Source organism: Ambystoma mexicanum, chromosome 2q (genome assembly GCF_040938575.1).
Source record: "Ambystoma mexicanum isolate Mex_15411 chromosome 2q, UKY_AmexF1_1, whole genome shotgun sequence".
In the NCBI taxonomy this organism is placed as follows: domain Eukaryota; kingdom Metazoa; phylum Chordata; class Amphibia; order Caudata; family Ambystomatidae; genus Ambystoma; species Ambystoma mexicanum.
The window spans coordinates 463,635,725-463,657,220 of record NC_090924.1 but is presented as its reverse complement, the minus strand read 5'-3'; the positions used below and the strand labels follow the sequence as shown (position 1 = coordinate 463,657,220).

At 44.4% G+C, this 21,496-nt stretch overlaps 1 protein-coding gene across 3 annotated transcripts in view; it reads left to right on the top strand.

Moving 5' to 3' along the window:
* LOC138569529 (cytochrome P450 3A21-like) overlaps positions 1–21,496 on the top strand; it is a 542,158-nt gene that overhangs the window by 129,439 nt on the left and 391,223 nt on the right. For 2 of the 3 annotated variants that reach the window (XM_069647584.1, XM_069647582.1), the window contains exon 2: positions 20,735–20,828. The exons of the other annotated variant lie outside the window; for it this stretch is intronic. In XM_069647584.1, the coding sequence (XP_069503685.1) occupies positions 20,735–20,828 (94 nt within the window). The remainder of the gene's footprint in view (positions 1–20,734; positions 20,829–21,496) is intronic. 3 annotated transcript variants of the gene reach the window in all.

The window sequence follows — 21,496 nt, the reverse complement described above, 5'->3', positions numbered from 1 at the left end:
GCAATTGAGAAATATACAAGTATTTGGATGCTCTATGACCCTATTCGTGGAGCATGCTTTGTTTGCTATTTTAGAGAAACCCAAAGGTACATTGACATCCGAAGGAGCCTATGAAGTAATGATTTTGAACCCAGCGATTAAAATTGTCAGATGTAAAATAGGGATTCATGCCACGTTTATAGATGAGCCCGTAGCAGAAGGTGATCAGGTGCATGATTACGATAATTATGTTGAATTTTATGATTAAATACCCTGCGTGAAAGAAAATGCCTTAGCAGGAGGGGAAATTCTCTTTATTGATGGTTCTTTGAAAATTTGTCAGACTAGTGGGGAAAGGAATCAGGCGCAGCTGTAGTAAGACACAGATTAAATGGGGAATTTGAAGTTTTAGCAAGTGCAAGGCTTCCATCTCACTTTTTGGCACAAGCAGCAGAATTGGTAGCACTTATTGTCGGGCTCGAGAAACACAAAGGGCAGGAAGTGACGGTGTGCAGTGACTCCGCCTATGTGACGTCAACCATACACTCAGGGATAGCACATTGGGAGAAGAGGGGCTACCTCCGCGCAGACAGCACTCCAGTGCAGCACGCATCTTTATTGGACAGGCTTATTAAGGCACTACCGCTCCCAGTGGCCATAACAGTCATTAAGTGCGCAACGTACACATAGCAAACAGATTTTGTTTCCTGCGGGAACAAAGCCACAGATGCGGAAGCCAGAAGGGTTGCATATTCTCCAGATATTTCAAGTTTTGATACTCCAAATGTCAAGGAAAAAGTAGTCACAAACATGATAGTGTAAGAAGGGTTTAATAAATTGCCAATGACCCAATTAATGAAGATTCAAGGAAGTACACCGCAGGAAGAGCAGGAATTATGGAAGCAAAGGGGGTGTTCTTTATGCCCCACAGAAGCAGTGTGGCATTGGATAGCACTGGAAAGCCAGTGATGCCAGTAGCATTATTAAAAGTCACGCTTGAACAGCTGCATTTACGCATGCATGTAACTAGGGAGAGCCTTGCTGCAACAATTGTGGAAGACTGGTTCATTCCAAATCTTTTGGAGTATGTTGCATTCTTCATAGTGAACTGCATTGTGTGTCAAAAGTTTACTGATGGGCACATACTGAGAACAATTCAAGGGGTAATACCTCGACCAAGTGGTCTGTTTCAGCATTTACATATCGACTATGTCGATATGCTGCAAGTATGTAATTGATACAGGTATCTGATAGTGGTGGTGTGTCCCTTCTCTAGGTGGATCGAGGCAGGTCCATGTACACATCCTGACGCCACTTGTGCAGCAAAGTTTTTAGTATGTGAAGTCGTTCCGGGATGGGGTGTGTGTGAAGTGCCGAGATCCGACAAAGGGCCACATTTTTTTAATGCGGTGTTTGAACAGATACGGCTTCTATTGAATATTAAGCACAAGTTTTGTTCCGCTTATCACTCCAAGCAAACGGAATATGTGAGAGATCAATGGCCTCCTTAAGGAAAGGATTGCCAAGATTAAATTGACTTTGAAGAAGGTATGTTTATATTGCCTACCCTTAGCTTTATATGCCCTTCAGAAGCAGCCTCGTGCAGACCATCACCTCACCCCCCACGAGCTAGTGACAGGGAGGTGAATGAGAATGCCTCTTAGACCTCTGTCTAGGAGTAGAAGTGATGCCCAGAATACAGCCAAAATGTTAGGTGATGAATTAACTAATTATTTGACATGTATGACCTCTAGCATCTCTCTCATTTCAGATCAATTCAAGCATCAGGGAGGTCGGTCTCAGAACACCGATGAAGACAATTCAGCAACCAGATCACCTGAACTTTTATCGGCACCCAAGTTGTTTGTTGGTGATCTTGTGCTTATAAAAAACATCACTAGGAAGTGGCACTAGCCACGTTTTCATGGCCCCTTTTTGCATCGAAAATATAACCTCTGCAGCTGTAAAGGTCCAAGGCAGGCAAGCTTGTCTTCACTTAGCTGAGGTGAAAGTCTATAAAGGTGAGACCAACCTTCCCACCGTTGCTAATCCAGAAGCAAGACAAGAAGAAGAATTTCAGCGTGTGCAGACTCGACCGATGATGGAGAAGAAGGACGATAAAGCACCAGCTTCTGATTGCAGAATTTGCATTTGGACTGTGATACGAGCAGACACTCCTTATAGATATTTTAGCAGGAGTGTAAAGCCTTGTATTGACGTATCAAAGTTATGCCTAAACGTCAGTTCTTGATCAGAAATTGGAAACAAGCTCAGTATCGAGATTCATTTCTTGGTACATAATTGTTCTAAGTAAATTAACCTCTATGATCCTCACAGACAGTGGTGTGCATAGACGTGTGCTTGCTGTTTTTGTATTTATCCTTCAAGCTTATCCTGCTCTGTCAAAAGAGACGTTGATATTCACATTTTTTCACAGGATCCTAAAAATGGCCCTATGGTTAGAAGGCTGTTAATTGCGATCATTGAACGGATACTGCAACTACAGGTTTAAAATAATTTGGTAAAGCGTATCAAAAATGAGAAATTTGGAAACTGGTGGCAGGGTTCAAGGGAAAGAACAATAAGTACCAGGCTGTCACAAATGGTGGATGTCAGTGTTTTGGTGCATGATATTTGCCTGCACGATTACACTCTATGGGCCTCATTACGGGTTTGGCAGTAACCCAGCCAATGCTACCGGCGGGTTGCCGCCAGCCCCGTAAAAGATTACTGGCACCTGACTTTCCGGTGCCACCGGGCTATTCCAAGTCTGGTGGCCAGGAAGTCAGGCGCCAGTAATCCTATTAGTCCCCATTCCCATGGAGTACCCACCTGCAGAGTTGTATGTCGGTCCAGAGACAACGGTGCCGGTAAGCTTACCGACACTGTTGTTTCTGGACCCACATTATTGTAATGAGGCCCTTTATCTTTCTATCCCTCTTCGTTCACAGTCTCTATTATACTAGTACCCCCAAAGAGGGACCCCTACTACAGGAACTGTTTTAGATCTACTAACTTCCACTGAGGTAGAGGCTCCTATGGCTCTCCCCACTAAGAGAACTATGTTTAATATACTTCATGCATATTATGCAAGCTCTGACTTTGTGGGGAGACAAAAGAGAAATGCAGAGGAAGTCAATGAGGGGATAAATACTTATCTAGATAATGCAGCACATTTGGGTCATAATATTTGGTATCAGTACATGAAAAGTGTGAGAGAGAGAAAATCTAAGTAGAGTTTCTACGTCTATGCTCTTATACCCTATGCCATGAATACAGTACGCACTTATATTTCAAGAGAAGTCCCAGAGAACAATGCCAGATGCATTGTTCATCTTGCAACATGCATGACCCGAGGACAATTCCAGGGTAGTTGGGCCACTCTGCGGTGGAGATCGAAATGGTTGTTTCCATTCCAGGATGATTATATCAAGACTGCACAGATGAAAAAGGAACCTGAATGGAAGAGCAAGATGCTTACATATCCTGCAACAGGACAGGAAGAGGTAGTCACTGCAGAGATGAAGAGACTGAACTGCCCTGATAAAACGGAAGTACCTGGATGGCCTGGATGTTGGGAACAAACTCAAGTCTTAGTTTATGGACGAGTGAAATCCAAGAAAGGATGGGAAGAGGCACAGATGTCCTGCACAGCTCACTTGTTAAAATCAGAATAGAGAGTGAACAATGGATTTTTAAAGTCGTGGGCTAAGCTTGCCAAATTACTGATATGGGTAGAAGATGAATCAGGTCCTATGGTTGTGATCCCATTGGTGAATGCAACATTGTGCTTCCGTAGACAGGAAAAGAATCATGTGGGAGATAATAAAGGCTGCAAAACTACAGTTGACGTTTCCAGGATGGGAGCAAGGACAGCTGTTCTGATGCATCGATATTGGGGTTGTGGGCCTAAGACCTACATGAAGCTGCCCAGCATGCTCATCCATGTTCCAGCGTTGGTGATTCCTCAAAGTGACTTGAACATTGGAGAATTTCTAAAGGTGGATTCCATTTGAGAAGGAGAAGATCACTTGAATTCCTCAATCGAACAAAGAGAGAGACGTACTTCTCAGCTAAATCAAGTTTCAAGTTCCTTGGAGCAGTATTAGTGATGGTGATGTTTGGATTCTGTGTGATTAGGATAATAATTACAAAGTGTAGAAAGCAGTAGGGATGAAGATCATGATCAATGTCGAATCAGGGTTTTGATCCAAGGAATTGACTTAAGATTATGTTAGAAAATATATAGAGGCCAGCATCGTAGTTCCTGCATCCAAAGAATCACAAGAAGTACGTAGGATAATGGGTCTATTGCAATCCGAAAGGGCAGTGCTGTTACATGACCTGGAGTGTGGATAAACATGTAAAATCAGCTGGGTCTCTGAAGGGAGTGATGAAAATCTGGACTCCGAAGAAGCACTTCTTCAAGAGGAGATACCAACATATGGAGACTGGTGAAGATGTGGTCTATGGCTCGACCAGAGGGGGGAGTGTAGTGGAACAGAAACGTGCCTCTGCAGGAAATCCCACCCCCCCACCACCTTTATGCTGGAAGCCTGAAATTGTACCATGCTTGATATCAGCAGTGACCATTCCGCTGCAAATCTTTGAGAAAAGATACCCTCTGAGAAAGCCCTATCAAATGTATTCCTGAAGAGATGACAATCTGAGGGAGGAACTCCCCGAAGGAATATGAAAAAGAGCAAAAGAGGAGTTGGTGATGTCACAAGAGACAAACGTGATGCCCTGAAGACTGACTGAAGAAGAAAATGTACGGACCTTATAGAAACTGATGATGAAGTAAAGAATCAAGTAAACCTTCATGTGCGAAAAGAAGATTGCATGTGTGTGACGCACTGTAGAAAATGCAAGCTGTTCAATAACTGCAGATGCAGTAACGCAAGTAGACTAAGTGACCATAGAAGCTGGCTATATGTAGTGAATAGGCTGCAGGCGGAGCCGCCATTGTATAGAAGCTGGACGTCGGTGTCATGAATTTAGTAAGCCCAGACCCATGGACAAGAAAGGCCGAAGCTGTGTCGCAGCAAAGAATTAGCTTGGATTGCAGATGTGAATGGCAAGGCTGTCTGGCCTGGTGCCAAGGTTGAAGTAAGCCAAGGCCAGTTATCTCTTCTCGAAGGCAGCAAACGTGAGAAGCTGAATCCCTCCTTATTAAGGTACAAAGAAAGAACAAGAAATAACAAGCATGCCAAGTTTTATTCAATTAACATATTTAAATGCTGAAAAATATACCGAATTGTGGTCTCCTGTCACGTGGGCTAAATATGGAAATAGAGTTGGGCACGAAGTTCCAGAGCTATGATAGCGAGTTCTCATACTCCCTTATATTCTCAGAGACGAGAATACTCTTCAAGGCCAAGTTCAAAGACAATCTTCATGGCAGAGGGCATGGGTGATGAGAGATGTTGGGCTAATTTCGTGCGGAGGCACAGTCAAGTCCACCTCCTGGCACTTGGAATTTGAGCTTACGTGCTGCTAGTGAGTCGAATGTTCTAGACGGCCACGAGCGTGCCAACCAATTATATGGGGTCATATAATGAAGGGTATTATAGTTTGAGAGCCAATGAGATACTGTGTACTTAATAGTGATGAAGATGACTTGCACTAGAGGTGGGCATAAATAGTCCACCTGACAGTAGATACCCAATCACAATCCAACCCCTTATAGAAAGTATACGTAAATGTTCCCATTGATCCTATCACAATCCCTAATAGGTTTTTCACATTTGCCACCTAGTATGATGTCAGATATGACACATTTTTATTATATAAATGTGATTTTTTTAATGAAATGATTCGAAAGCTTGTGCGACGTCCGTTGATGTCTGTTGTAACACCCTGTTTTAGACAATTGATATCAAAACAGAAACCTTTGCCATCTTCCCAAGTGTTTTTATTTATTTTTATAAGCATTTTAATAACAAACAAGCACACATTCGGCATCCAGTGCCAACGATCCCCTGAATCCTTCTCTCCCTCCGGTATATCCCTTCTTGGTATTCCATTTCTCTTGACGCAAGTCCTTTGAGTGCATGTGTATCACATGTAATAGCGGCCAAGTTCACAGTTCTTATCAATGAGAGGTGATAGCATAATGTAGCGTTACCATTGAGACCCCCCCTAGTCCATCCACAGTCCGATCATTCACATCTCGGTGTCGTTCAAAGGCGACCCTGCATCTTTGACAATAGGTTGTTGAACCAGATAGTGTGTGTACACATCCCACATTCTTATATCATTACACCATAGTCGGTTCATTGATCCCCAACCATTTTCCATGTCAATACAGTACATAATGTCATCTTTCCATTGTGGGATTTTCGGGCTCCATTCCTCCCCCACTATATCACCACCCTCTGTTTAGCTAATATGAGGAGCAACCTGGTCAGTTTCCTAGTGCATTTGGGGACCTCCTTAATATAGCCTTATAATCCCACCAGTGGGAAGAGATCTATCATCTGGCCTGCAATCCCACCAATCATGTCAAACACCTGTTCCCAGAACTGTCGTATACCTGGGCAATTCCACGCTACGTGGAGGAAATCAGCCTGTTCCGAGCGACATCTGTTGCAGCTCCCCGAGGTATCCGGGAAGTTTTCCTTGAGCATAGCCGGTGTATAATAAAATTGATGTGTTTACATAAAATGAATCAATTTGAACCTGGCATGAATAGCACCTTTTCTGGTACCTTCACAGCAGTACTTCTAAATTTCTTCTGGGATCTCCCGCCCTAGCGTTCTTTCCCATTTCTCCCTTGGTGGTGACCTGGTTATACACCTAGATTGTATGAACATTGAGTATAAACCCGTGGTCAGCTGCCATCTTCCAAAGTTGGTTTGATTATTTTGTGTAGGAGTTATTCTGCATCCCATCCATTTCATGCATGCTTTCCAAAGGGCTCTAACGCTCAGTATCTAAGATGGATAATGGCCCACTTGATGGCGAAGGCCTCTAGTTACAGCACCAAGTGTTTTTTTTTTCACATTGGAACAACTTGCGACTGGTGTATATTATGGAGTGTTCTAGTCCGTCACAAATTTGGGACAGGACGGCTCCTAACCGTGTAAGAGAAGCGTCAGTCTGAGGCACAAACTCTTTTGAGAAGTCGACTACCGTTAGGATTGGGTTTTGGCATAATGTCTGCTTTAAGATGTTGTAGCATATCTTGTCATCATCGCTCCAATGAAGCTTCTGGGGTTTGGCATTTTAAATTAATCTGTTAGCTGCGACGTTTTGTCCGAAATGTTAGGATAAACCTACAGACCAAGAAAAGCCCTAAGATCTCTTTTGGTCTTTTTGGTCTTAGGAGTTGGAGTTCCAAGACATCTTTTACCTTTTCATGTTGGGGCTGTACATTCCCATTCCCTACGAAAAAACGCAAAGATATTTCACGGCGGATTGGGCCAATCTGGATTTACCTGGATTAGCAGTTAGGCCAGCATTGCTGAGGACTTTCATGATGGTATAAAGATGGAAGAGATGTCCTCCCAAGTTTTACTATAAATGACGATATCGTCAATGTAAGCTCCACAGAAATCAGACTAGGGCTGTAGGATGCTATCAATGAGGTGTTGGAACGTAGCTGGTGCACCATGTAGGCCGAAAGGGAGGGCTTCAAACTGGAATAATCCTAGTGGTATTGAAAATGCAGTTTTTTCCTTATCTGGCCCAAATACGGGTGCTTGTCAGTAGCCCTTTGATAAATTTAGGGTTGACAGGAAGGTGGCTGTTCGAGTTTATCAATTAGGTCATCGATGCGTGGCATGGGATAGGCATCGAAGGTTGATATGGCATTAACTGGAGGAAGGTCTATGCAGAATCTCCAGGAATGGTCAGGTTTAGTGACCAATGCAATTTGGAGAGGACCATGTACTTGAGGAGGGCTCAATGATATTAGCCTTCAACATTTTGTTGACTTCCTCGATCACTATCTGTTTATGTGCCTTTGTTAGGTGATAGGGTTTTAGATGAACTACTTTGCCTTTAGGGGTCCGAATATAATGGTATGTACCTTTTACTCTTCCTGGTTTTTCTGCGAATACATCAGGGAATGAGGCCACTACATCTTTTAGATCTTCTCGTTGTTGGATAGATAACTTGGAAGGAATTAGGTCAAAGTTATCTATATCTTCGGGAACCAGGCAGGCTAGTACTTTAGCATGGGTGGCTCACAGGTTCTCCTTCCACTCTTTTAAAAGGTTGATGTGATATAAGTGGACCTTCTGTTTTCGGTCTGGTTGGGCTCTTTTATACGTGCACATTTCCATTTGTTCTATTACCTCGTAAGGTCTGTGCCACTTGGAAACAAGTTTGTTCTCTGAAGTGGGTAAAAGGACTAGTACTTTCTGCCAATAGAAAAAGATCTTAAATTTACTTTTTTGTAATCATAATTGGCCTTTTGTTGGCTCTGGGCTTTTCCCATATGAGTACAAACTAAATCCTGAACCAACTTCATGTGTTCTCGCATTCTAGTGGCGGTTTGTGGTATTGGAATGGGATCCTCTCCTCTTTCTTCCCAGGTTTCCTGGAGCATATCCAGGACATCTCTCAGTTCTCTTCCATAGAGTAGCTCAAAGGGAGAGAAACCTGTGGAAGCTTGGGGGTGGGGGGTTCCTCACTGCAAATAGTGCCCATGGGATCATTCGATTCCAGTCTTTCCCGTCCATGTCTAACAATTTCCGTAGAATTAGTTTCAGGGTCTTATTGAATCTTTCTACTAGACCATCGATTTGAGGATGGCACACAGAAGTTTGCAAGGTGGCAATGTGGAGTAGCTCTTTGACTTCGGCCATAAGCTTACTCATAAAATTCTAACCCTGGTCAGTCGGAAACCCGACCCTAGAGAAATGCAGTAGATGTTTTAGGATCCGCTGAGTGGTATTATTTCGCATTGGGAATACCACTGGATATCTGGTTGCATAATCTACAATCACTGGGACATACTTGTTGCCCAATTTAGATGTTTCTAGAGGTCTTATTATGTCCATACCAATTCTAGAAAAGGGGACTACTATAATCAGCAGCGGGCTCAGAGGGGCAGCTGCTGGGATGTGGGGACTGGTCTTTAGACATATTTCGCAAGTTTGTATGAAGTTTCTATATTGGCATGGCCTGGCCAGTAAAACCTTCCACTAATACGCGCCTGGGTTTTAACGTGTCTCAAATGTCCTCCTCTGAGATGAGAATGCAAGATCTCTAGCACAAGCATTCCGTGGCATTTAGGTATTACCAGTTGGGTTTTTATAAAACCTTCTGTGGAGGTTTCTCTTCTTTAAAGTAACCCAAGTTTTAAGAAGAAAAGGGACTTCCCTTCTCTATGTCTTCCTCTTCCAAAATTTAATGTAAAGAAGCTTCAGCGAAGGCTGGATCATTTTGCTGGGCAAAGGCTAGGTAGGGATAGATGGTGCGTTCTTTTCCTTTCCTTTCTTCGATGTTAAGAGATTTATCAGCTTCCCCAAGCCTTAAGTTACCTCTTTCTGTTTTATCTGGTTCATTTTCTCTGAATTGATGGAACAGAGCCCTTTCCAGAATCCCCAGCTCAATTTGCTCTCTCTGGCGTACCTCAAAAGGGACTTCGCCATGATTCTGTAAGAGAACCTTCACGTCTCCTCAGAAGTCTGGGTCAAGAACCCCTGCTAAGACTTCTATCCCGAACTTCCAGTCTAAGCCAGATTTTGGGGCTAATCATATGTAGCACCCCAGAGGGGTTATCAAAACAAAGTCTCTAAGAATCATTCCTCTTTTCCAAAGGGAGATAACAGCTTCCCTACTGCTAAAAATATCAAATACTATTGATTCCTTGGTGGCAATGGAAGGGTTACAGGCTCTCTGACTACGTTTTTTAAATTGTAGATTCCCCCAATTAGTTTCAATTGAGTCACATCCCACCCCTGACACCATATGTAAAGCACTCATGGTGGCAACAGTAAAGACAGACACAAGTGATCACAGTTGAAAGGTGTTTATTAAGTTGTAGGCAAGTTGGAAAAATGCCTAATCTAAACCTAAATCTAAGATGGGAGCAAGTGTCAACCATCAAATGAAAATAAGGCAGTCCTAGTGGCATTGTGTTCAATACAAAGCACCGATACTGAGAAACCTATTGCCAAACCTTACAACTAAGAAAAAAAGGGTGTGGGATGGATTTCAAGAAAAGAAAGAAGTGTTCTCACATAATATGTCAGGATGCAGTAGCTTGGATCTCCCTTCCCCACATTTTGAGCACAGGGTAAAGTGGAATCTTGGAGCACAGTACACTCTCAAGCTTTCCCCTGCACGAGACGACAGTTCCACTTGCAGCTATCAGGGCCGTCGATGGCCAAGTCTAGTTTTGCTTGAAAGTCTCTTACCTTCGAGGACCTGATGTTTTCAATAACAAAACAAAAAGTTCCTTCAACAATATGGAAGTTTGTTTCCTGGCTTTACTTAGGGTGAGGATTCTTCACCCTCTGGTTCCCCCTCTTCCGGGTGCAGACCCTCTTTACTTTCAGCCGCCCACCTCCTGGTTCACTATGGCTTGTCCTTTATTCACCAATCATAATGTCTTTTTAAACAGTTGCAGTGGACATCCGTTGATCGGGTTAACCTTTGTCAACACACTGTTTCTTGGGACTTTAGTAGACTTTGCCCCCTTCTCGTTAGCATCCCTCTTCCGGGTTCACCCTTGCTAACTTCACATTGACATATACTTTCAATGTTAGCAGGATTCACTTCCCTTGCTTTCTTTATAGTTCTTAGGTCAAAGGCTTTCGACTGTACAGGGATTTTGCTTGATCTCCTTTATGACCACTTTAGCCTAGCTTGGCGGCTCTCCTATGGCCTTCTGGTATCTGTAGTTTTACTCAGTTGGGGATTGACCAGAGTTTCTCAGACCAGCACCCACGTGGTGCCGGTCCCCTTCTGCAGCTGGTCTCCCCTTTACAATCTTACAGTTCTTTGAACTTGGTTCAACTTGCCACTTTGTGACTTTAATTCACCACAGCCTGACTCTTATTGGCTCTCCTCTCGACTCACAGGCTGTGATGATCTGCTTGGCTTTCCTCGTAACTGGAGTCAAGGCTGGTACCACGGTAGCAGGATTTTCCCTCGCTCCTGCTTATCAGCATCGCCATGCTCTGTGAACTGTTGACATCTGTTGCAGCACACTTGGGCTATTGTCCTCGGTCTGACGATTCCCTCTGCAAAGCTTTTGCAGGTCTGCGCTGAAAAGGGCAAGGTCGCGTCTATCCTTGTTAGACTCTCGATATTCGCCACCTTTCTCCTCCTCTTGAACTGCCCGGGCTGGATAGCTGTTTTGTCGTGCAGTCTACCTTGCTCGTACTGTGCTCTCTTGCTCCACCTTTTATCCCGGTAGGGTAGGGAAAGGGCCGTCAGGTGTGTGTGATTCTGATCAATTGCCTGACTTTGCCTGACCCTTGTATTGGGACATGTCAGGTAAACGGCTCTGGTATTAGTCCATTCTCTTGTGTGTCGTGCGAAAGTGTTCATCTGAAAAGGGTGGGACAGTGTTTTTGAATGTCCTACGTGGTAGGAAGGGAAAAGGTGTTGAAAAAAGGGGGATACCGCGTCTCGCCTGTCAGTGTCCCACTCCCACTCCCCGAGGTCCACCCCCAGGAACTGGATCCAATAGCTATGGCCGTGTCCTGGCCACCTGGATGACAGATCCCCGGGGACTAGCTAGGGAGACACCTTCAGGAATTTCAAAGAAAGCCAGTTGTAGAGGGGTAGCTATTGTGTGGCTGCGCCCGCACGTTATGGTTGTGGTCTTGCAGGTCCCTGGGCTGCTGTCCCTCCTGCAGCGGGTTATTCAGGAGCATCCTTTGAATGCTCCTGTGTGACGCACTGCATGGAGGATGGTAGTCAACAGTTGCTCAGGGACTCAGGAGGCCGATGGTGTGGCTCCTATGTTGGGAGCACGTTTCTACCGAAATAAACGTGCACACTGGAATCCTGTCTAAAAAGCCTCCTACATTGCCTCGCCTCCTTGATGTTTCATATGGGAAAACATGCCTGCAACACATTGGCGACAAACTCACGCTGGAGTCTGAAGGATCTCCCTGGCAATCTCTGGTCTTCTTGCGGTGCCTCATGGTGCATTGTGGTATTAACTCTGCAAACAACCGAAATTGTCAGTCTTGAAGCACCCTTGTTGCCAATTTTATCTGTTTTTGCCTGTAATTGCCTGTTGGACATTGGATTGAGATTTGGGGAGCCGCTCCAGGTACAAATGGAGGCAACTATACAGGCAACGCCTACCAAGGCTGCCATCGCTTGGATCCAGTTGAAGAATTTTTTTTACACTTACCTCATTGCAATTGGGTGTAAAGAGTTTGACTCTGAAAGAAAGCAAGCCATCCTGCTCGACTATCTGGGTGTGGAAGTTCAGAAGATTTTCAAGACCATGCCTGTAATTCCCATTGGTGTTGGGCAAGGGGACGCTGGAAATGTTTACCAGGCTACAGAGCAGGCGCTTCTGCTCAATATGTCCCATGTGTGAATGTTGTCATGGAGTGACATTTGTTTTTTTCCCGTTCCCAACAGTCTAGAGAGAAAGTGGGTGTATTTGTATCAGCTCTTCATAGATTGATGAACAATTGTGGGTTTGGTGCCCTTGCTGACAGCCTGCTGCATGACCAGATTGTCAGGTGTACGGTGGACAAGAAGCTTCAGGAATGGTTATTGATGATAAAGATGTTTTCCCTCGATCAGGCCATAGCCATGGCCAAACTGTCTGAGCAATCCTTGGCCTACTCAGAAGCCCTGAAGACTTCCAAGGGCGAGGTGAACACTGTGGGCAGCAGGCTTCCAAGGAACTTCCGGACGCAGACTCTGTTCCCTACTGCAAGGGGACAGGGCAGGCCTGCTCCCTCTCAAGGACCTTGTGCTCAAGGCGCGAGATGGAACATTGCATGCTCTGCGTGCAGCGAAGGGGATGACTTCTCTACCAGCTCTTGCTGCCCTGCCAGAAATGCTGTATGCCGGACTTGCAAGAACAGAGGGCACCTGGCCAAAGTGTGTAGCAGCAGCAATGATGTGAGATATGTAGAGGAAGAAAACGTATTTCAGGAGGGAGTGAGTGACTTACTTATTGCTAGTACTGATGAGGGTGATGTAGATGCTCCATGGTGTGAAGTGCGAGTTGATGGTTGCAAACTGAGGATGAGGGCAGCCTCTGGCTCCACATATACTGTGATGGGGAAGATCCTTTAGAAACATTGGGATTTGCAGTGGATGACTTGGATGCCCCTGATTTATGTCCTAGGGCATATGGGAGTGCCCCGATCGATATTGTGGGGCCAAAGTGCATGGAGATCAATTTAAAGATGGAGCAATCAGAGGTGTGTTATACGTTGCAGATAAAGCGGTGTCACTACTTAGCTGGAGACACCAGAAAGAGCTGCAAGTTATCTTGAAACCTAATGCCCCAGAGCCTGTAATGTGTGTTGGACAAGATGTGTGCCGACAGTTCCGGAGTGTGTTTTCCAACCAGTTGGGGGTGCTTGAAAGGGTTCTGCTACAAACAATTTTGAAGAGGGGAGCAAAACCGATGGTGCACAAAGTTCGTGCTGTACCTTTGTTGTTGAGAGAAGCTTAAAGATTAACTTGACAAAATCTGTAAGAATGACGTGATTGAACCCACAGAATCAGCAGAATGGTTGTCCCCCGTTGTAATTGCATGGAAGGGAGATGGCAACATAAGGATGTGTGTGGACCTCAGGTTCCTCAACAATAACATTTGGGTAGATAGACACCCCCTACCTAAAGTGTAAGGAATGATCTCACTGTTGCATGGTGCCAAATATTTTTCGACAATTGATCTGTCTAATGCATACCACCAAATTGTTCTGCACCCAGACTCGAGGGCACTGACTTCCTTTGTCACACCTTTTGGGGTGTACTGATTTAAGAGAATGCCATTTGGGCTTGCCTCAGCTGCTGCTGTTCTTCAGCGCGTGATGGAAAAGCTTTTCAAGAGATTAGAGTTTGTGAAATGTTTCCATGATGATATTCTGTTTTTTGCACCCGATCTTCAGCACCACGAGAGATATGTATGTGAGCTACTGAGTATTTTGCATCAGGCGCCATGAAACAACAGTGTTGTATTGTCCATGTCAAAACAGAACGGTAGAAAGGTTTAACAGAGTGGTGAAGGGGACACTACAGCTAGCGAAGATGTCTAATTTGAATGTTGAAGGACTGATTCTGGACATGCTTTGGGCATACAGGACAACGCCTCACTCCAATTCAAGGGTGACGCCTTTTGTGGCGCTTAAAGTCAGTAAACCAGTTAATGAATTGACACCAGAATGGCTGGGAACCTCCGGTTCTGTCAAGGTAAATAGGGAGGAATTGATCAGCAGGGCAGAGAAGTATCAAGAGAGTTGTAAGAATTAGTTTGACAGCAGGAAGTGTGTGGATAAGTAACCAGTTTGTGTACCCAGTTATAAGAACCTTATAGTAAGGAGGGCAGGGGATCCATTTTTGTCCCCTCCAAAGAAGGTGGTGAAAGTGATGGGGATTGTGGTGTTGTTGGATGATGGCATCAAATAGAGTATGCGCCAACCTGTGAAATGTCATGATGTTGAGAGCAAAGCGAAGAAAAGGAGTGGAGCGATGCTCGAGGAGTTGCCTGTAGATTGCATTCTGGTTTGCACCTTAGGGAGGAATAAGGTGCCTGTGGTGTGTGTGTCAGTTCAGCGAGAGACTGCAAGTGAGTGAGAATCCTGGAGTGGAAGTGTCAAGTGACCCGAAGTGGGTCCAGCAAGCAACTGTGAGGAGTCGTCTGCATTTCAATGGTGATCATCATGCTGTGGATGTAAGCGGCCAGCAAGTGGCTGGTGAACGGTCAGTTCAAGCTGAGAATCCGGGATGTGGGGAGAGGTTGCAATGCTTACCAAGCAAATTCAAGGACTTTGTGCTACGCATGTTTGGTTAAGGGGGAAGGTGTGTAGAGGGGGTATCTATTGTGTGGCTGCGCCCGCACATTATGGTTATGGTCTTGCGGGTCCCAGGATTACTGTACTTCGTGCAGCAGGTCACGCAGGAGCTTCCTTTGAATGCCCCTGTCTGATGCGCTGCTCGAAGCACAGTAGTCAGCAGTTGCTCAGGGACTCTGGAGGCCGATGGTGCGACTCCTATGTTGGGAGCACATTTCTACCAAAATAAACGTGCACAATAGAATCCTGTCTCCAGCCTCCCAAATTGCCTTGCCTCATTGATATCTCGTATGAGGAAACTTGCCGCAACACCAGTCCCATTAAATGTTTTGAATGCCTCTTATGGCCATCAGTGTGTTGCTTAAAAGTTCAGGTGTTATTTTCAGTAGCAATGCACGGAGTGGGACTACATGATCATCTGACAACAGGTGCTCAAGCCCCGGCATGTAATGCAAAACAGAGATGAATGAAAATAATGTGTCAACAGGACAAAAGGCATGGATGAACCATCCACGAACAGCGTGAGGATGCTGAGATCAGAGGAACATACACACTTGTGAACAGAGAAGCCTGGCGATTTCAAAGGGTTGAGGTTTGACCAATTATGTTTATGGCAACATTATGTAGATGGCATGAGTACCGCAAGAATGAAGGTTGTTTTGTGGAATAATTGCAGATGTGAGAGGATACACAAGGGAAAGATGTGGATAAACACACATTTTTGGTCAGTGTATTCCCATATGATGTGAGCGACTGGTCATGGCCAAACATCAAAAGGTTTCAGTTCCTCCTGCACTTACTTAGGAGGTGCTCCAAATAGTTTTGGAAAGCCAAAGGGCAGAGTTGTGGTGCCACAGGACCCTTAAGCAGAATCTTGTGTATTGAGCCACTCAAGTCAAACAGCATTTGATGCATCTAGGGTTGACCCTGAGTCAAGCCCGTTACCATTTGGTGCTGGTCGCTAGAGACATCCTTTAAGTCAAGGTGGAATTTAATAACATCAGCGTACACATGGAAGAGGGTATTGTATGGATTGTTCATTCGGGTTTGCGGGGCATGTAGTTATTGAAGATGATTATCAGCATTTCAGATCCCAGGTGTGCTCCATAGGGGAAGCTGATGGATTTGAATCTGAAAATTCCCAGTTTGTATTGGTGCTTGAATGGATGGCATTCAGAAAGGATATAAAGCAGGTTAGTACCGTCTGCCTTATACCAGCAAGCTTTTTAATATGATTGAGAAGCACTGTGTTTTAATATTATTTTATTTATTTATTTATTTCAATTCTTGAATGATACGCCACATCGCCCGTAGGCCTCAAGGCGCACACGGGACAGACAGACAGCAAAATAAAAACAAGCAAAAGTCAGGAAATCGAAGACCAGAGGAGTAGGCAGAGACAACGGAACGGGCTTAGATAGGCTTAAAAATGTAGGTTTTTAATTTCTTTTTAAAAACTGCCTGAGATGAGATGATTCTAAGATCCAATGGAATCGCATTCCAAGTGGTAGGATCAAGAATATCAAAGATGCTTTTTCCGAATTTGACTGAACGAAACCTGGGTTGGCACAATCTGGCCTGACCTGAAGACCTCAGGGATCGTGTAGGGTAGTACCTGTGAATACGCTCACCCAGATAGCTGGGCATTGTCTGAATCAAGCACTTAAACGTGAGTGAACGAATTTTAAAGGAGACACGATGCTTAACTGGCAGCAAGTGCAGACTCTTCCTGGCAACGTTGATGGACTGCCTGATGGGGATGCTCAGCACTGCTCTGACCGCCCCATTATGTGTCACCTGAAGGGCAGAAAAGTTGGATTGAGCAGTACCAGCGAGCAAGCTATTGCAATAGTCCAATCTTGAATTGAATAAGGCAGAGGCACGAGTGGACATCTTTTTAACAGAAAGGTACAGGCGAAGGTAGGCCAGCTGTTTGTTAATCCAGCCACATGAGGCAGGAGTCTTTGCCACGTGTGGCCTCATAGTCAACTCAGAATCCAGTGTAACGCCCAGTGTCTTGACAGTCTTTGCCACAGGAACAGAGACATTAGAGATTACAAAGGAAACTTACTCAGGAGAGAGGTTTATCTGCATATGACTAGAGGCAGCAATGAGTATCTCAGTCTTGCCTGTGTTAAGAGCCATAGAGTTTTCAACCATCCAAGAATGAATGGTGGAATAGATGGCATTGATGGCCTGAGAATCAGATGAGTAAGTACCAGAAAGATCTAGGATGACCTGGGTGTCATCAGCATAGTTGGTATACAAGACACCCAGGTCATCGAGTAGGAGAAGAATGGGAAGAATGTAAATATTAAAGAGGGTAGGTGACAAGGTAGAACCCTGAGGGACACCTTGTGTAAGAAGATTAGGAAAGGAGGAGGAATCATGAAGTGCAACTCGGGGGACACATGGGCCTAAGAAGGAAACCAGCCATTGCGTTGCCAAGTCGGAACCACAACCAGAGATTTTAACCTGGAGGCCAGAAGCTCATGGTCGACCAAGTCGAACGCGGCCGACAGATAGAGCAACATAAGGAGTGCAGGATGACCGTGATCGACAATGGCCACCAAGTTATTAATTGTTGATATCTCGAAATCCCTTTCCAGCGCAATGCTCATGCTCTTAGCAACAATGAATAAATACATTATTCACATATGGGACAATTGTTCCAAAACTACTTGACCGACAATCTTTCCACACAGAAGCAAGTCAAAGATAACACTGTTTTTGCACTGGCCCCTGTATTGGTGATTCTGGAATAAGGATTGTGTACATCATATACCAGTATATCATCTCTGCAACGGGCATAGTCAAGCCGTGGCAAGAAGTGTCTATGTGTTTGCCATCTTTATATGTAAAGCGGAATGTATGTATGTGTGTATGTTTGTCTGGCTATACAAATCCACAGCGTTGAACCCACGTCGACCAAATTTTGCATGGATTCCTCTTTGGTCTGGGCCAAGATCGTAGTCTAAGTTTGGATGCAAAAAATTCACTGCGTAGGCACCCTCATTTACTGATACTCACCCCAATTCACTACAGAAGGTACTAGAAGGAGGCAACATTTTGAAAAGTGTCTGAAGCAAAATGTTCAATGTGCTGGTTATCCCTTGAAATGTATTACTACTGTATACAGTTCAAAAGTGTTTATTAAAGCATTTTTAAAGGGAATTACAAAAATAAAAATGTTTTATCACGCCACTCCAAATATGGGAAATATCAAGGTTACAGTTTCCTTAAGTTCATTCACGAGAAGACATCATAATCAATCAATATTTCTTGGACATTTTCTCAAATGTGCTGAAGCCATAGAGTGACGTAAACATGCCGCACGAAAAGCTCCATCTGATGCAAAGCGAAAATCAATATCAAGAGCTTCTGAAACACAACAACAAACAGCAGCACGACTGGCCGACCAGAGGACAAGAGCAACTTTCTCCAGGGCAAATGGGATGGCAGAGCAAACTGAAGCAAGACTTGCTGAAGTGAAGACAAGAGCAATATCCTCCAAGGCACATGAGACACTACTCGGCCACGACACGGGCAACGCCAGGTACCCCAGCTAGTTTAAAATAAGGCTTGATTAGGCGACCCCCGAGTTTTACTCTTGCTCATCATTGGAATTAGATGTTTAGGTCCAATTTGTTCCATTGAATTTAACAACCAAGGCTACAACTCCCAGAATGCAGACTTGTTAACCAAAGCCCAAGATTGGGAAAGTGCTGTCCTGGTGACATTGTGTTATACAATCACCCTATACTTTGGTTTATTACTCTTTAGATAAGGAAATGAAAATAATAGGTTGATCCATTAAAGATAAAATAGAAATTCAGCAAAGTGTGTGGATATCTTCTTAATCCATCTAACTACTTCAAACTCTAAAATTTAAGATTTAGTACCCACACGCTGCAAAAGGGTTAAAGTAACCATGAATGGTATCCACAAGTGTTTTTATAACTCCCCTCTTATCTCTTCTAGTGTGAGAATTGGATTGCATGTTGACATTTGCTTTTTGAACCAAAAGGACTCTTTGGGATGACAACCATTATGCAATTACACATTTACTTGGCTATTAAAAGCCATAGAAAGATTATCAAACAACTATACATGAAACCACGTCAGCGGTCCCCATAATAATTTCTAGGCCTCTGAGTTTTTTCCTACTGCACCCAACTTCCCATTTATAACCAGTGGACACAGATGCAGTCAGTTGATAAACCAAAACATAGATATACCCCCGTGGTTCCCCCCATGTAAAATACGACAACATTGGGTAAATGTTTGGAAATAAAAATGCAGTGGGTTTTTATTTTACATCATTATTGTAATAAACAATCGATAATCATAATCACAGTAACCATAATATAATGTACTTTTGGGCACAGGATCCTGAGGTTGCACCCTCTGGCCTGAGCCGTCTTCCTTGTCCCATGACAGTGTGGTCACCGTACAGTGTCCTGTCTTCCTTCTCCCATCCCATTTTCTAGGGTGGGAGGATTCTGGGAAAAAGAAGCGAGACTCTGCGTGAGCAAAGTACTTGTTTGTTTGGGTCCCCATGCAGGGTCCCAAACTGGATTCTGCTTCTCTGCTGCTCAGCAGCTCCTTATATTGGAACCCAGGGCAGTCCCTGGGCTTTGTTGTGCCTGTTGTGGGGGCTGTGTAGACCAGTCCCCAGCCAGCTGGTGCTGACGGCATGCTGCACCCCCAGGTTCTCTCTATTGTTATTCCCTACCTATTTCCTGCCTGCCTACCCTTGGGTGCTTGGCACCTCACTGGTAAGCGGGGCAAAGGTGTTGCTCCCGCCTTGCCTTTTCTTCCTGCCTGTCCCCAACGTCTTGTGGACTGGAGCCGGCTGTGACATGAAACGGGCAGGGAGAGGGGGGTTGTGCACTGTTAACGTGTTCTGTGCTCTTGGCTCCCCACACCCGTCTCCCTGTCCTGACTGCCATGGGGCAGAGGTTACCTGCCCCCGCCTTTGAGCTGTGGGGTTCTCCCTGCGCAGCACTGGCCACAATTCTCTCCGGTGATGTTTCTTCTGAAAAACCATTACCGCTGGGTGTGTTTTTTTGTGACTATTGTTGGTGGGTGTTTTCCTCTAGAAAGTCTGTTATTCTGATGATTTTCACCTAAAACTGCTTTTATGTTTCTGAATTTTTCCTTTCAATTCCAGTTTCACTGAAGGGGATTTCAGCCTGTAGCAGTCATCTGAAGGTGTTGATTGAGTTTGCGTCATTGGTTCTTTGTCAGCACGTGCTTATCATGGATGTATATGAAAGGTTTTTACACATTAAATGGTCTCATTGGACACAAGACCTTTTTCTGTAGATTCCCTGAAAATGGAAATTGCTCTCCCCAACAATCATTCTACAAATTGCATATGCATAGCTGAAGCTGCCACGCTGCTGTGGTGCTTATGCATAGCTGAAGCTGCCACGCTGCTGTGGTGCATATGCATAGCTGAAGCTGCCACGCTGCTGTGGTGCTTATGCATAGCTGAAGCTGCCACGCTGCTGTGGTGCATATGCATAGCTGAAGCTGCCACGCTGCTGTGGTGCATATGCATAGCTGAAGCTGCCACGCTGCTGTGGTGCTTTACCTTTTCATGATATAAGAGTTAATACCACATGATGTGGAAGGAGCTGAGGACAGTAAACAGGGCAGAAAAAGCCAGACAATTAACACATCTCCAGTCATTCTAGATATGTACAGATATGCATTCTGGTTGGACTCTGTTGGCGGTGGATCATATCCCTCTTTCAACATTAAGTCCTGACTGATTCTTTTTTCCCTTTCAGGTATGGTACCTGGCCCTATGGATTTTTTAAAAAACTGGGTGTTCCTGGACCAAAGCCTCTGCCGTTTATTGGAACGTTTCATGAATACCGGAAAGTGAGTGAGGACAATTGTTTCTAAGGTTAATACTGGTTGGAGAGCAGTTCAGTTGTTCTGCAAATGGTTAAGTGACCAACGGGAAGGGGATTATGTATCATGGTTCAAATACTCAGGCAGTGTGTGTGACCCCCTCACCGCACGCCCACAACCCCTTACCCTACCAGCTCTCTTCTGAAATCCTAAAAGGAAAAGGTATTTGGAAATCTTTTGAATTGAGTAAAATCCATTTCTCCGTCTTGCAGATCTCACAGATGCAGTTCACTTCACTGGGAGAGCTAGATACAATACGAACTGGCCACACATGCATCAAGCGTTTGCGCAGCTTCACTAAAAAGGCTGAATATGTGATGCTAATTTGGGACTCCTTAGTCACTCGTCCAAAAATCGCAGCCGTAACCTAGGCAATTAATGGTGCTCTGACTTTTTCCAGATTGGGGAAATGCCCTCCTCCTCCATATTTCCATCCAGTCCCTCTCTAGTGCCTAATGCCTGTGCTTAGTTTGTCTATGGAGTAAAACAGTAACTCCACAAAAATGAAGCATAATGTAAGTAAAGGGGTACAACTAAGATCTCCTAAAAATAACTATGCTAAAATGGAATGAAGCAAAACATTTCCTAGCTTAAATATTTAATGAAAATAGATACATTTATAAAATAACTCATTG